We start from the raw sequence: 13265 nt of genomic DNA, 5'->3' as shown, positions 1-13265 counted from the left end.
AGGACGAGTTTACATTTAATATAGACAAAAAAGTAAAGAAAAGAAGACACACAGTAGGCATACCTAGGCTAGCCTACTGGAGGCCCTCTCATATGCCCAAAGTAGCCTAGTAACCTATCATTATGCCATAGGTAGCCTAATACAGCCTAGATTAATGCCAATAAACAACAATCACAACTAAACAACTGCTAAAATTAATCAAAATGGAATTAGATAAATAGCTAAAATAAATCATAAACTAATTCGGACAGAACCACTGTCGAGTAGGCTACTATAATATTTATTTACTCAGGTCAGTGGACACAATAACATTTAACAATACCATTTTCTAGTTGAGCAAATTTGCATGGAACTGCAGAAGGAAAACCGTGCATTGCGTGCCAAAGTAATCGACCTAGAAGCTCGTTCTAGACGTCAAAATATCAAAATTGTGGGCCTACCTGAAAAAATCGAGGGATCAAGCGCTGTGGATTTCTTGGAGAAGTTTATCCCTGAACTGTTTGGTGCCCGTAATTTTCCAAAGCCTGTGGTGGTGGATCGAGCACATCGCCTGGGAGGTATATCAGAGGACGACGACGAGGCACGGCTGCGCGTAATGATAGCCAAGCTCCATCATTTCCGAACCAAGGAGAAGATACTCCAGCTATCTCAACAGCAGTTTCCCCTGTCACACAACGATAGAGCAATTAATATTTTCCCTGATTACCCTGCTGAGGTGAACAAACAACGGCAGGCATTTGAAGGAGTTCGTGACAAGCTGAAGGAGGCTGGTGCCAAGGCTCTCTTTCGCTACCCGGCCAAGCTCAAGGTTACCGTGGGGACATCGGTGCGTTTTTTCTCCACACCGGAAGAAGCCGAGCAGTTTGCAATGACATTAGCTTGAGTGTGCACTGCGTTTTAAATTGATGCATCTTCTGGTATGTAACATCTTACTATTTACTCTTTACTTTCGTTTTGCTTTGATATGGTCCGGCAGCCTCGATGCTTATGTGAAGGGAACATGCTTTCACTTTGTTTGGGAAAGTGGAACGGGGGTAGGGGGGGTATGAGTGTGTGTTTTCTATGTAGTTCTTTTTTATGTTATGTTCAATGTTTAAGGGCATCATTTGAACATTTCACTGTGCTTAGATATGCATAGCTCTTCTTTAAGAGGTGGTGGCACTGGGATTACTTTTACTAGTTGGAATATCCGTGGCTTAGGGCACGCCATTAAAAGAGCAAAAGTATTTGCTCACTTGAAGTCTTTAGCTGCAGACATCATGTTTCTGCAGGAAACTCATATAAAGCCAACTGGAGCAAATTTGCTGTGCCTCAGTGCGACTTCTGGCACCGTTTGTCGACTTTGTGTGGTGCCCCCCTTTGTTTTACATGAAACGGTTCCTGATGTAATCTTAAGTGCAGATGGGTCAATCAAATTTTTCAGTCCACATTTTCAAGTAAAGCGCGTGGTGTGGCCATCCTAATTAGCAAAAATATTCCATTTAGACATGCATCTACTATTTGTGACCCAAATGGTAGATATATTTTAGTGACAGGACATATTTATACACACCATGTTACACTTTTAAATATATACGGACCCAACTTTGACGACCCTCATTTCTTTAACAAGGTCTTTAATTTACTGCCTAATCTCTCAGACACAAAGGTAATTGCGGCCGGCGACCTGAACCTTGTGTTGGACAACTTCTTGGACAGATCTTCTCAACCAACTCAGTTACCCTCTGCTGCTTCTGTAACTTTCAATAATTTGATGTTGTCTACTCATCTAGTTGACATATGGAGGCTTCAGCACCCTGCAGATAGGGATTATTCTTTTTTTCCCACAGCGTCATAAATCCTTCTCTAGAATTGACTATTTCCTGCTAGATTCAAACCTGATCTCAAATGTGGTCTCAACTAAATATCACAATATCCTCATCTCAGATCACTCCCCAACATCATTGGTGCTTGACCTCAATCATATGAAGCGACAGTATAGCTGGTGCTTTCATCCTTCACTTCTCTCTGACCCCTCTTTTTCTCAGTTTATCTCCTCTAAAATATCTGATTTTTTTGTAACAAATGACAACCATGAGGTTACAGACTCAACTTTATGGGAAGCTTTCAAGGCTGTGATTAGAGGGCACATTATTTCTTTTGAAAATGCAATGAGAAGAGAAAAGAAACAGCACCTGGTATAAATTGAAAAAGATTTAACACGACTAGACACTATTTATAAATCGTCTCCTGACTCAGTCACTTTACAAAACATAATTAAGCTTAAATATGAATATAATGACATATTATCTGCCCAGGTTCAGAACCAACTATTTATACTGAAACAAAAACAATTTGAACTGGGAGATACACCCCAGAAACTTCTGGCGCGACAGCTGAGGGGACTGCAGGCTAGCAGAGCCATACACAAGATATACGAAAACAGGAGATCTTATTACTAACCCTATGGATATAAAGAAACGCTTCAGGGAATATTATGAACAACTCTACACATCCAAAGCTACAAGTGACACTTCTAAATGGCTAGAGAACTTGAACCTCCCCAAATTAAGTGAGAAGGCCTGTGAAGCACTTAATGCTGATATCACAGCTGAAGAAATCCTAGAGGCAATAAAATCTTTCCCCAATGGAAAAACCTCTGGGTCAGATGGTTTTGGTATGGAATGGTACAAGACATTCCACAAACAGGTAGTCCCAGTCTTGCTTAGGATGTTTGAGCACTCATTTGAAAACCAAACTTTTCCTAATTCATTATATGAAGCTAACATCTCACTTATTCCAAAAGAGGGGAGAGATGAGACTGAACCCTCATCTTATCGCCCAATAGCATTGCTGAACTCTGATTTAAAAATCTTTACAAAACTGATGGCAAATAGGCTAAATAAACATATCACCTCCATTATTCATAAAGATAAAACAGCTTTTATCCCTGGTAGGTTTACATTCTTTAATGTTCGAAGATTAATGAATATAATGTACCATAATTACAAAAATGGCCAGGAGGTGGCGGTATTGTGCTTGGATGCCGAGAAGGCGTTTGACCAAATAGAAATGCCATATATGTTTAGGGTGTTGGAAGAATTTGGGCTTGGTCAACGTTTTATCTCTTGGATTCAAACTGTCTATGCAAAACTGTCCTCTTGCATTCTTACAAATCAAGATAGGTCTACTTCATTTCGACTACAGTGTGGGACGCGCCAGGGGTGTCCCCTTAACCCCCTGCGCTCTGCACTGCAGCAAGGTTTGGTAGCTACAAACCAATCGTGAGTCATACTAACCACATGTGTTATTAGGCTTTTATTCTGACGGACCGTCATGCCTATTGACTGTACGTGCTGTTACTGTGACAGGCACGGCCTCTCATTTGAGTTTGATCAGCGCACTGCTTGAGAGGTGCCGACGAGCAGAGAAAATTAGGATCTTCTTGCAAGTTAAAATAAGCAGTGGCAACACTGAGAAGAACCAAGAGTTGGTTGTTGAAAAAACAGAAAGTAACCGGACGAATACACCGGCTGCGATGCGAGTGAAGTGACTAGAGGAAGTCCGTTAAAAGCAGAAGGCAAGCATTCCAACATTCCCATTGGCTGTGGTTACTGACCTCTATACAGTTATTGGCAGTCGCGCCTTGTCGCTGAACCGAGTCACCGGGCAAATACACCGCCCGTGATAAGAGCGAGGCGAGCGACGGAAGTAATTAAGTTTGTATTGAGTTGCGCGACAAAAGCGATTCTGGAGACTAGAGGTGATTTGCACGCAGAGAGCGACAGTTTGTAGTTGAACTCCTGGCTGTATTATTTTTACAGTAATGAGCTATGACATGATTCAGTGACAGGCCGTGACAGCCAATGACCGTATAGAGGTCAGTGACCACAGCCCGGTAATGCGTGCCACTCACAACCCGTTCACCTCGTATGATCTGAAAACAATGAATAATCACGCTCTCATGAAGAAAAGTTTTGAAATTAGCCACAACATAGGCTACAACATAGCCAAACCGTGTGTCAGTTGACTGACACTAACTGGATGAATGAAAATCTCCACCAGCAAACAAATGTGGGGTTTGGGACAACAGGCAATGCAGTATTTTCACAAATATAGGATAGTTGGGAACAACCTAGCTCTCGCCAGGTATGCGTTTCGCTCAGCTTCGTGAGCTGCTCTGAAAATTCCTAGATGGACAGACGCAAAATAATCTCATCTCTGCTGCCCTTTCCCGTGTGTGTGCACGCGTGTGTGACTCGGTTAGGAAGAGAGATGAAAAACAGTAACAACAGTAGCTAGTTATTATAGCTAGTAACAAACACAGCCCCATGCCATACAGTAAATGAGAGGGGAATTATTCTGAATGCAGAAATTTGTGTTTGGCGGTATGGCTCTGTTCAGAGGAAGTTCCCCTGCTTCTCCATGAGATCCATGGAAGCCAATACAGGGAACAGCAGCATCCTCAGGTGGAGTGTCTTCCATTTAGCTGGAAAGGCAATACAACATATCCCCTAGAACAGAGCAAGCAACAATGACAACAGTATGACATTGTTTGGCAATGATTAGTCAGGTGGAGCAGGGGCGGTGGTGGGAGCAAATCAAACAGCAAAAAACAGTGACAGGAAAACAATTTTGTTAGTTTAAATAAAGCGCGCCAAAGGTCAGCATCCAATTGCGAGCAGCAACTGATTAACCAAAGCGCAGCTGATTCGTGGAGAGCAGTAGGTTGGGTCTGCGTCAGCCAATAGGCAAAAGGGCGCGTTGATGTGGTCTGCCAGAACTATCGCAGGTTGCTCGATTAGTTGCTGCGGTGGTTCCCGTCGTCTTCTTCTTTTTTATTTAACTGCAGAGCTGAAGACCAGAAGTTCTATCCCAACGCAGTTTCATCCTGAAGTAGCCATAGTTGTCCGTAGGCTACCATAGTTTGGCTAGATGCTTCTGTGGCTTGATGTCTCTGTTGCCTGCTTTATATGCGCTGGCTATGTTGCAATAAACATCTAATGTGTTATTTTTCCTGTTGGAAAATCTACTATAATGGTAATTGATGTAGAGCCCACACATTACTTTGAATAAAATGTCTGTATAAGTAAGTAAACAAAAAGCACTTGACTCGAAACACAAAGACTTACACAGGTAGTTTATTCTTTTTGAAGAGTGCTACAATCAGTAACACATAGGCCTATGGCCTCTGAATGTGCGCTGTGTGTAACATGCCTCTGACTTTTCATACAAAATTTGAGCCTTGTTTTCGACGTTTTGGAAATGAAGAAATTGACCTCATATAGGCTACTGTAATCGTGTAAATGACTGAAGTACGCCATATCAGCACTAAAGTGCGCTGAAAAGCTGATATAAACTGATATATAGGTTTGCAGACTTCTGGGTGTGTAGATTTGCCTGCCAAAATGTGCACAGCACAACTCATTTGTCATGCCATAAGCACATATTGGAAGGAATAAACGTTTATTCATTTTATATTACAAATTATTATTTTTTTTTAATCCCTTTACAAGTGCAACTGACAGACTGATGGCAAATTTCCAGAGACCTGATTTAGTAAGAGAAATAAGATATGTGAGGAAGAAACACTTTGTCTTGTCAATCAGATTTCCTGGCTTTCACCATACAGACAGAAGGAATTAAGTTAAACGTACACACAATTACTATGATGTGTGTGTGTGTGTGTGTGTGTGTGTGTGTGTGTGTGTGTGTGTGTGTGTGTGTGTGTGTGTGTGTGTGTGTGTGTGTGTGTGTGTGTGTGTATGAATCATTGGTAGTGATTGTGCATCTTAACTGTGTTCTTTGGTCATGTATTCATGAATTCTCTTTCTTTCTATACACGTCATTGTATCAGGCACACACGGCCATGCTCTCTTGTGCTATTGGCCGTGGTGCTCTGGACTCCCTCCCTCCTCATTGGCTGGAGCGGTACCGTCTGGCTGTCCTCACCCGGAGGACAGGTCTGCGGGCGGGGGCGGCGGCAGGGGCGGCGGGGGGAGGGGAGTGTGGAGGGGGTGCTGGGGACCCCCCAGAGGAGGAGGCCACACACTGCCTCTGGCACTCCGCCATGGACAGGAAGCTGTTGGCGTTACCACTGCAACCCCCGTACCAGAAGTGGGTGCAGACACCCCGGGTGCGGTCGAAGTAGAAGCGGGAGATCCAGTCTCGGCAGGGGCCCACCTCGCGAGGCAGGGAGCACACGTCCACACTGGGGCCGGCCTACAAGGAATCGGTTCGGGGCGAGGAAGAGGATATGCAGGATGAAGAGGATGGCCAAATCAACACACAGCAGAATGTAGTCGCAGAATGAATAGATGTTTCATTGATAGACTGATAGAGTGACTGACTGGTATGTCAGTGTGTGTGTGTGTGTGTGTGTGTGTGTGTGTGTGTGTGTGTGTGTGTGTGTGTGTGTGTGTATGTGGTACCAAGTGTGTATGAGAGAGGAACATTACTGTACCGTTGGGCGGTATTCAGGGCAGCCAGCATAGCCAAAGCCCCGAGCTGCAGTCACCCCATCCCTACAACAGCCAAACCTGCATAACACACAAAACATTACACTTGGGTGACATTTTTAGATGCGTTCTAGCATCTCTATAAGAGGGTATGTCCGTCCGTCCATCTGAAACACATTCTTTAAATCGGCCAAAACACGATCTTCGCCGCCATTGGACGCATCTTTGTCCGCCTGTCGGACTTGTTATTTTGAAAGCGACTTACAGTTATTCACAGAATATTGGCTAGAGTCCCTGGAGCAGTGTGGGGTTAGGTGCCTTGCTAAAGGGCCCCTCAGCCATGGCGTGAGATAGGGAGTGGAAGGGTAAAATTCGAACCTGCAACCCTCTGATTTAAATCCCACCTCCTTAACCACTAGGTCACGGCTGTCCCCAAAATAAAATTTCTTTACTGTATAGTATACATGTATGTATTCATGCATTATTATATCACAATCACCCTAATAGAAAGAAAGAAAGAAACAAACAAACAAACAAAGACTAAAAGAAAGGAGTACCTGGTCCTGACACAGTCGTCCTGTGGACAGCCCTCTCCTCTGGGGCCGGACGCAGCAGTGACGCCATCATTGCAGCAGCCGTACCTGACGCGCACACACACACACACACACACACACACACACACACACACACACACACACACACACACACACACAGAGGTACACATAATGAATGATACATTATACACTATATTGTACCTGTATTTCACATACTCAGATGTCACACAGCCAGACAGTATGGATCAAAGACATGCCAAATTGTACTGTATATTAGATTGATAATATGTAGATTGCAGAGAGGACAGACAGACAGACAAACAGATAGGCAGACAGACAGTGAAACAGACAGAGAGACATTCAGACGGACAGGCAGACAAACGGACGTACGTGGTGGTGCTGCAGTCGGCGCGGGGACAACCCTCTCCTCTGGGCCCAGTTGCAGCGGTGTGCCCATCAGAACAGCAACCATATCTGCCACACACACACACACACACACACACACACACACACACACACACACACACACACACACACACACACACACACACACACACACACACACACACACACACACACACACACACACACACACACACACACACACACACACACACACACACACAGTTACAACTACTAGTCAGACGTGGATAGATGGATAAATATTAATACCTGTATATTGATATATTGACTGACTGACTGATTGCTTGATGGAGGGGAGCAGTGTAGTTGAGTGTACCTGCTGATGCTGCAGTCATCCTGGGGACAGCTGCCTCTGGTGGGCCCTGGAGCGGGAGTGCGACCATCGGCACAGCAACCATACCTATATCACACACACACACACACACACACACACACGTTCTCAATTTGCACTGTGTTCACCGTCTGTTTGAGAAGAGCCACTTCTTCCCCATCACCTTGCTTCACATTTGCAAATCTCTGTGTGGTGGGTTTGTTATAAATAAGCAGCACACACATCCAAAATGTGATCACAGGGCAACGAACTGATTCTCCCCAACGGTTCAGAAGCATCCGCGATTGATCTGCGAGGATTTCTCCATCCTAAATGTCTGCATTCGTTCCTGGAACCAGCACTGATAGGACGGTGGTTGTGTTTGACTGTCAATCAAAAGAATTCTAAAAAGAATTCTGTCAATCAAGTCAACTAACAATGCTCATTGATCATCTAAACCAGTGTTTCTCAAACCTTTTCAGACCGAGGACCACTTCGTCCCCCACAAGAATGATCAGGGACCACCTGTCAACTGAATTGGCAGTTGATGGGTGCTAATTTGACACTGTTCATTTTGATGCAGATCACTTACTTTTTATTCACATTATAAGACTGTCTAATTGTGTTGAAAACATGAAAATGTTACAAATATAGCCTACTGCTAGCTTATCTAGGAAAAGTAGAAATCCCCTCGCGGACCACCTGAGCTCTGTCGCGGACCACTAGTGGTCCTCGGACCACACTTTGAGAATCACTGATCTAAACCATTCAAAAAGCTCTCTGAAATAAAGGGTCAGCCCAAAAAAAATGTGTCTTGTTTGAAATGGGCGGGAAACTAACATTAGCCTGAAATGGAATAGACAAGGCAAGGCTTGGCCAGGAGATGCATTGGCTCAAGTCTCCCATAGAGATGAATGGGAATTGAAGATTTTCTTCCGCTTCCCATGTCTAGTCCCAAGCCCAGTCCCAAGCCCAGCCGTTGCTTTGCTTCAGAATAGAACCTACGGTATACGGTATCCCCTCTATTCAGTATCAATGTCTGCACCTCTAGATACTAGATCTAGAACACTATGCCTTACCAACAGGGAAGTCCCACAGGCAGAGTAAGAAACACCAGGCATATTGCTACAAGAGATGTTTTGCAAACTGGATGCATACAGCGCATAGATAGACCGGCAGATGAGAAGACAGGTAGACGTGACCACACCGTATTAAGTTAGAAGTACATATTGGATGTTACTACAGCTTAGGGATGCAAACGATGTGGTATTTTATCTCAATTTATAATAAAAAAATTTAGATTTAGTAGTTTTTTTCGAGAAACATTGAGATTTCGGGGGGAAAACGCCGCTTATCAATTAATCATAATTTGATCAATAAGGCTATCAAATAATGATTAATGAATTAATCGATAATTTGCATCCCTACTACAGCTTGAGCTGCCCCAGTCCCGGGGTAAACTCTATGGCATGTTGTGTATGTGTGCATGCACTCAACCTAACCCTGTGCTCTACTTAAAAATAAAAAACTAACGTTATTTGGCATCTGCACTTATTGGTCTGTATATTTCCTGTGCACTTTGTACCTGCAAGTGTTGCAGGCTATGATTTTGTACTCGATTGTAAGTCACTTTGGTTACAGAGCGGCTGGCAAATACAATGGATACCTGGATCTTCTACAGTCGTCCTGGGGACATCCCTCTCCCCTCCTGGGTCCACGTGCCACAGTGTTGCCATCAGGGCAGCAGCCATACCTGTACAACACAAGGCACACACGCGCACACACACACACACACACACACACACACACACACACACACACACACACACACACACAATTATGATACATACTGTATTTACACTATATAACATAGTTAGATGTGCCACACAGGCTATCATGGCCATTGGCCAGAATCTCTCTACTTCTTCCATGAGTAGAGAAGGGCTTGCCATGTCAGGCTAACACAGATTAGACCGCAAAGTAGATTGCAGAGCAGATGCAAAGATAGAGCTTTCAATTGCTCTACTCCCCTGCTCTGGAATGCATTTCCCCCTGACATCCGCAACAGTGACTCTCTACCCCTGTTCAAATCTAGATATTTCATTCGTTAGTTATTTTTCTCTGGTGTTTACACTCACGTCTTTTAATGTGTTTTCTGTACCTCTCATACAGCTGAAGAAAACCCGCCACACAGTAAGTTTTTACTTCTGTCTTTGTCTAGTGTCCTTGAGTGTTTTGAAAGGCACTTATAAAGTGCATTATTATTTTTTTATTATTATTATCATTATTATAGACTAGACTGGATTACACTAGATTGTAGAGCAGATGCAAAGATGGCTAATGGATGGATGGATGGTCAGACAGCCAGACCACGCGGACGGGCAGATAGAAGATGAGTGAGACAGGTGTAGCGTAGTGTACATACCTGGAGACAATACATTCACAGCCGAGTCCTGCGGGTCCCGTGGGGGTGGTGACTCCGTCGGGACAGCAGCCGTAGTAGGAGCGCGAGCATTCGGCCGCGGGGACGTGTGGCACGGTGGGGCGGGGCTCGTAGGGACGGGGGTCAAAGGGCAAAGTGGGGCGGGGGGATCCTGCACACACACAAACACAAACACACATTCACACATAGGCACGCGCGTGCACACACACACACACACACACACACACACACACACACACACACACACACACACACACACACACACAAAGACACGCAGATGTTTCAAAAAACCTGACCCAGAAACTAAAAACCCGGCCTTAATTTCCTTCCAGTACAGGTGACTTCACTGACTAAACTAGTCTACCTGTCTTGAGGACTCATTATGGTCAGCTGGTTGGATGAACTTTGTGACATTTTTAAACGATGCTTTAGACGAGATGATGCTTTACACCAGAAGTACAGAAGTAGAAACAAATGTAAAAAGAAATAGAGCACCAAATAATTCAGATAGGGAAACAAAAGCACCAAATGTTTCTGAGAATTCATTAGTGAATATAATGGTGTAAAAGGGAAAGTAAAGTCAATCGTAAAGCAATATAAAGACACGCACAAAAATAAATGCGCAAATATAAAGCAACGTTATGTTCTGTGAGCTGGAGCCGCACCTCCGTTACGGCGATCTACTTCTGGGGAATAAGGGATGAATCCACGCAGGGAGGGGTCATGACCTCTGGAGTCTTGCACACTGGGAACCACTGATACACACAGAGTAACACACGCAGGTACGCACACACACACACATACACACACAGGCGCGCGCACACACAAACACAGACACACAGACATCAAGACACACAGAGTAACACATGCATGTACATGATGAAGGACTTAAGAGTCCGAAACGTTGTGCTATTACATTTTTGGAAGCATCAAACAGTGTTGTGGACCTTTATTTTCCTTTCAGTTATAGACATCGAGACACAGACATGTTCATCATTTCCATTCATCATATTACTTCAGATCATAACATTAGTGCGATTTATATATCTATATTTTTTTAATATATAAATTACATATACATTGATACTGTACCACACCTAAATGATGTGCACTATATGGCACATAACTTTCCAGACAGGCATAGAGGCATACACACAGCCTTACTCTCTCTCTCTCTCTCTCTCTCTCTCTCTCTCTCTCTCTCTCTCTCTCTCTCTCTCTCTCTCTCTCTCTGACACACTCACTCTGTGCTCCAGGGCAGGCCTGTGTGTTGCAGCTCTCCACACTGTAGGGCTTGAACTGGGAGGCACAGCGCTCCTCCGGGTACTCAAACTTGTCCTGGTCCATGCACAGCACACGCCTCTCCCTACGGCCTGTACCACAGCTCACTGAACACTAGGGGGAGTGAGAAAGGAGAGAGAGAGAGAGTGATGGAGAGGAAGAGGGTAAGAGAGAGGAAAGTAAAACACACTTGACTAGAATTAAAAATGGATCTGAGATTGAAAGTAAAGAAATCAAAAGTGCTACAATTATAATTAGTAATACTTGTAGCAATAGTAAAAGGCTCTACAATGATCTCTACACAGAGGAATAGAATGGCAAAAGGGCTTTTGTATCACCAGGCTCCAGGTGGCCACATGGTAAAAGTATTTCTACTCAGAAGAGTAGTGTTGAAAATATACAATACGTACTGTATATATTGCCTGGCTCTTGACCGACCTGTAGTTCCGAGCAGCTTTGTGAGCTCCACTATTAGGTCTAGGAGACTGTAGCAGGATTCCATAATAATGTGAGCATTTATTGCTTGAATATCAACAAATTCCTTCAAGAATGTCAACACTTCAATAAATACTCAGATTATTTTTTGACTGGAGAAATGGAATCCTGCTACAGTCTCCCAGACCTCTGTGTGTGTCTGCCTGTGAGCGTCACCAGGGGGTTCCAGAGCTACACACACACACACACAGAGGTCTGGTAGGAACCAGGCTAATGTATATACGTATGGGAACTCACCAGGCTCCAGTCGGCCACATGGTAGCTGATGTGCTGGTGGCAGGAGGGCCGCGTGCAGGTCCTGACCTCCTCCGGGCGTGGCAAGCCAGCACAGGCTGACTCGGGCAGCCTCTCGCCCCGGCCGCCCACACACACCACCTCCCGCCTCTGCGTCCCCTCTCCACATGTTGCCGAGCACTGGGGAGAGACAGGCACACTGGTGGGCTGGTCAGAGTGTGGCAGTGTTAGTACAAGGCGGCCGGTTGCAGTTGTTACGTGAGGGGGTTGCTAAAGGCAGCAGTCCGCGATTCCTTGTGAGGTCAAGCGTTTGGTGGCTGATGTTTGAAGCCAGCCGTCAACAACAAATTAGAGTGCCCATCGGCACACTCATAGGCCTATTGGCTCATGACAGTTCTGAAACGTTTATCCAGTTCAAACTGCCATGCAGAGGAGGGCTTTAGAAGGTGCGGATTTTGAAGGTTTTGGAAGGTTTTGGTGTGTGGACACTCTTTTCTGTTGTGGAAAAAGTGTAGAAGCTGGTCTCACGCATTTACCCTTTTTTTGCCATTTAACTCAGCACTCTGTCAACATTTTTCTTCTGGCCTTTATAGAGCACACGTAACAATGGGTATTTCTCAAAATGATGTGTCCTAGCCTTGCTAGGTTTTAGTTTTTTTTCAACCTTTCCAAAAAGCATTGACATGTATTGTGAAAAGTACCTTTGAATTCACTTTTCTGCCCACCATTGGCTGCATAAATGCAAATTCGGAGGAGCAGAGAGTCTCGGTAAGCTTGCTTAATTTGACAGATGGACTGAGCTGGATTGGAATCGAGAACTGCACCTTTAAAGCCATGATAGTAAGTAAGTAAGTAAGCCCCTGCAGAAATTGGTGAATGTTTGTCCATAGTGATTTCTCCATACTGTTTACCTATTTGTGATATCTTTAGATACAGATATATAAATAATTGTAAGTCGCTTTGGATAAAAAAAAGCATCAGCTAGATGCTAGACGAACCGTAGCTTGTAATAACCATAGCTGGCATTTTCACTACACTATTGCTGTCCTGCGAAGGGTTGTAGGGGGAAATCAGTATGGACAAACACT

General features: G+C 44.3%; 1 protein-coding gene across 1 annotated transcript in view; it reads right to left on the bottom strand.

Moving 5' to 3' along the window:
• Positions 1-5097: 5097 nt before the first annotated feature.
• paplnb (papilin b, proteoglycan-like sulfated glycoprotein) overlaps positions 5098-13265 on the bottom strand; it is an 18525-nt gene continuing 10357 nt past the window's right edge. The window contains exons 9-18 of the mRNA XM_063222364.1: positions 12181-12357; positions 11412-11562; positions 10833-10922; positions 10150-10318; positions 9391-9477; positions 7731-7814; positions 7382-7465; positions 6995-7078; positions 6443-6518; positions 5098-6201 (exon numbers count right to left, since the gene is read on the bottom strand). Of these exons, the coding sequence (XP_063078434.1) occupies positions 5896-6201; positions 6443-6518; positions 6995-7078; positions 7382-7465; positions 7731-7814; positions 9391-9477; positions 10150-10318; positions 10833-10922; positions 11412-11562; positions 12181-12357 (1308 nt within the window). The 3' untranslated portion in view covers positions 5098-5895. The remainder of the gene's footprint in view (positions 6202-6442; positions 6519-6994; positions 7079-7381; positions 7466-7730; positions 7815-9390; positions 9478-10149; positions 10319-10832; positions 10923-11411; positions 11563-12180; positions 12358-13265) is intronic.

Source organism: Engraulis encrasicolus, chromosome 18 (assembly GCF_034702125.1).
Source record: "Engraulis encrasicolus isolate BLACKSEA-1 chromosome 18, IST_EnEncr_1.0, whole genome shotgun sequence".
Classification (NCBI taxonomy): Eukaryota; Metazoa; Chordata; class Actinopteri; order Clupeiformes; family Engraulidae; genus Engraulis; species Engraulis encrasicolus.
Note: the sequence above shows the minus strand (reverse complement) of the source record. Positions and strands in the feature narration are given on the sequence as shown.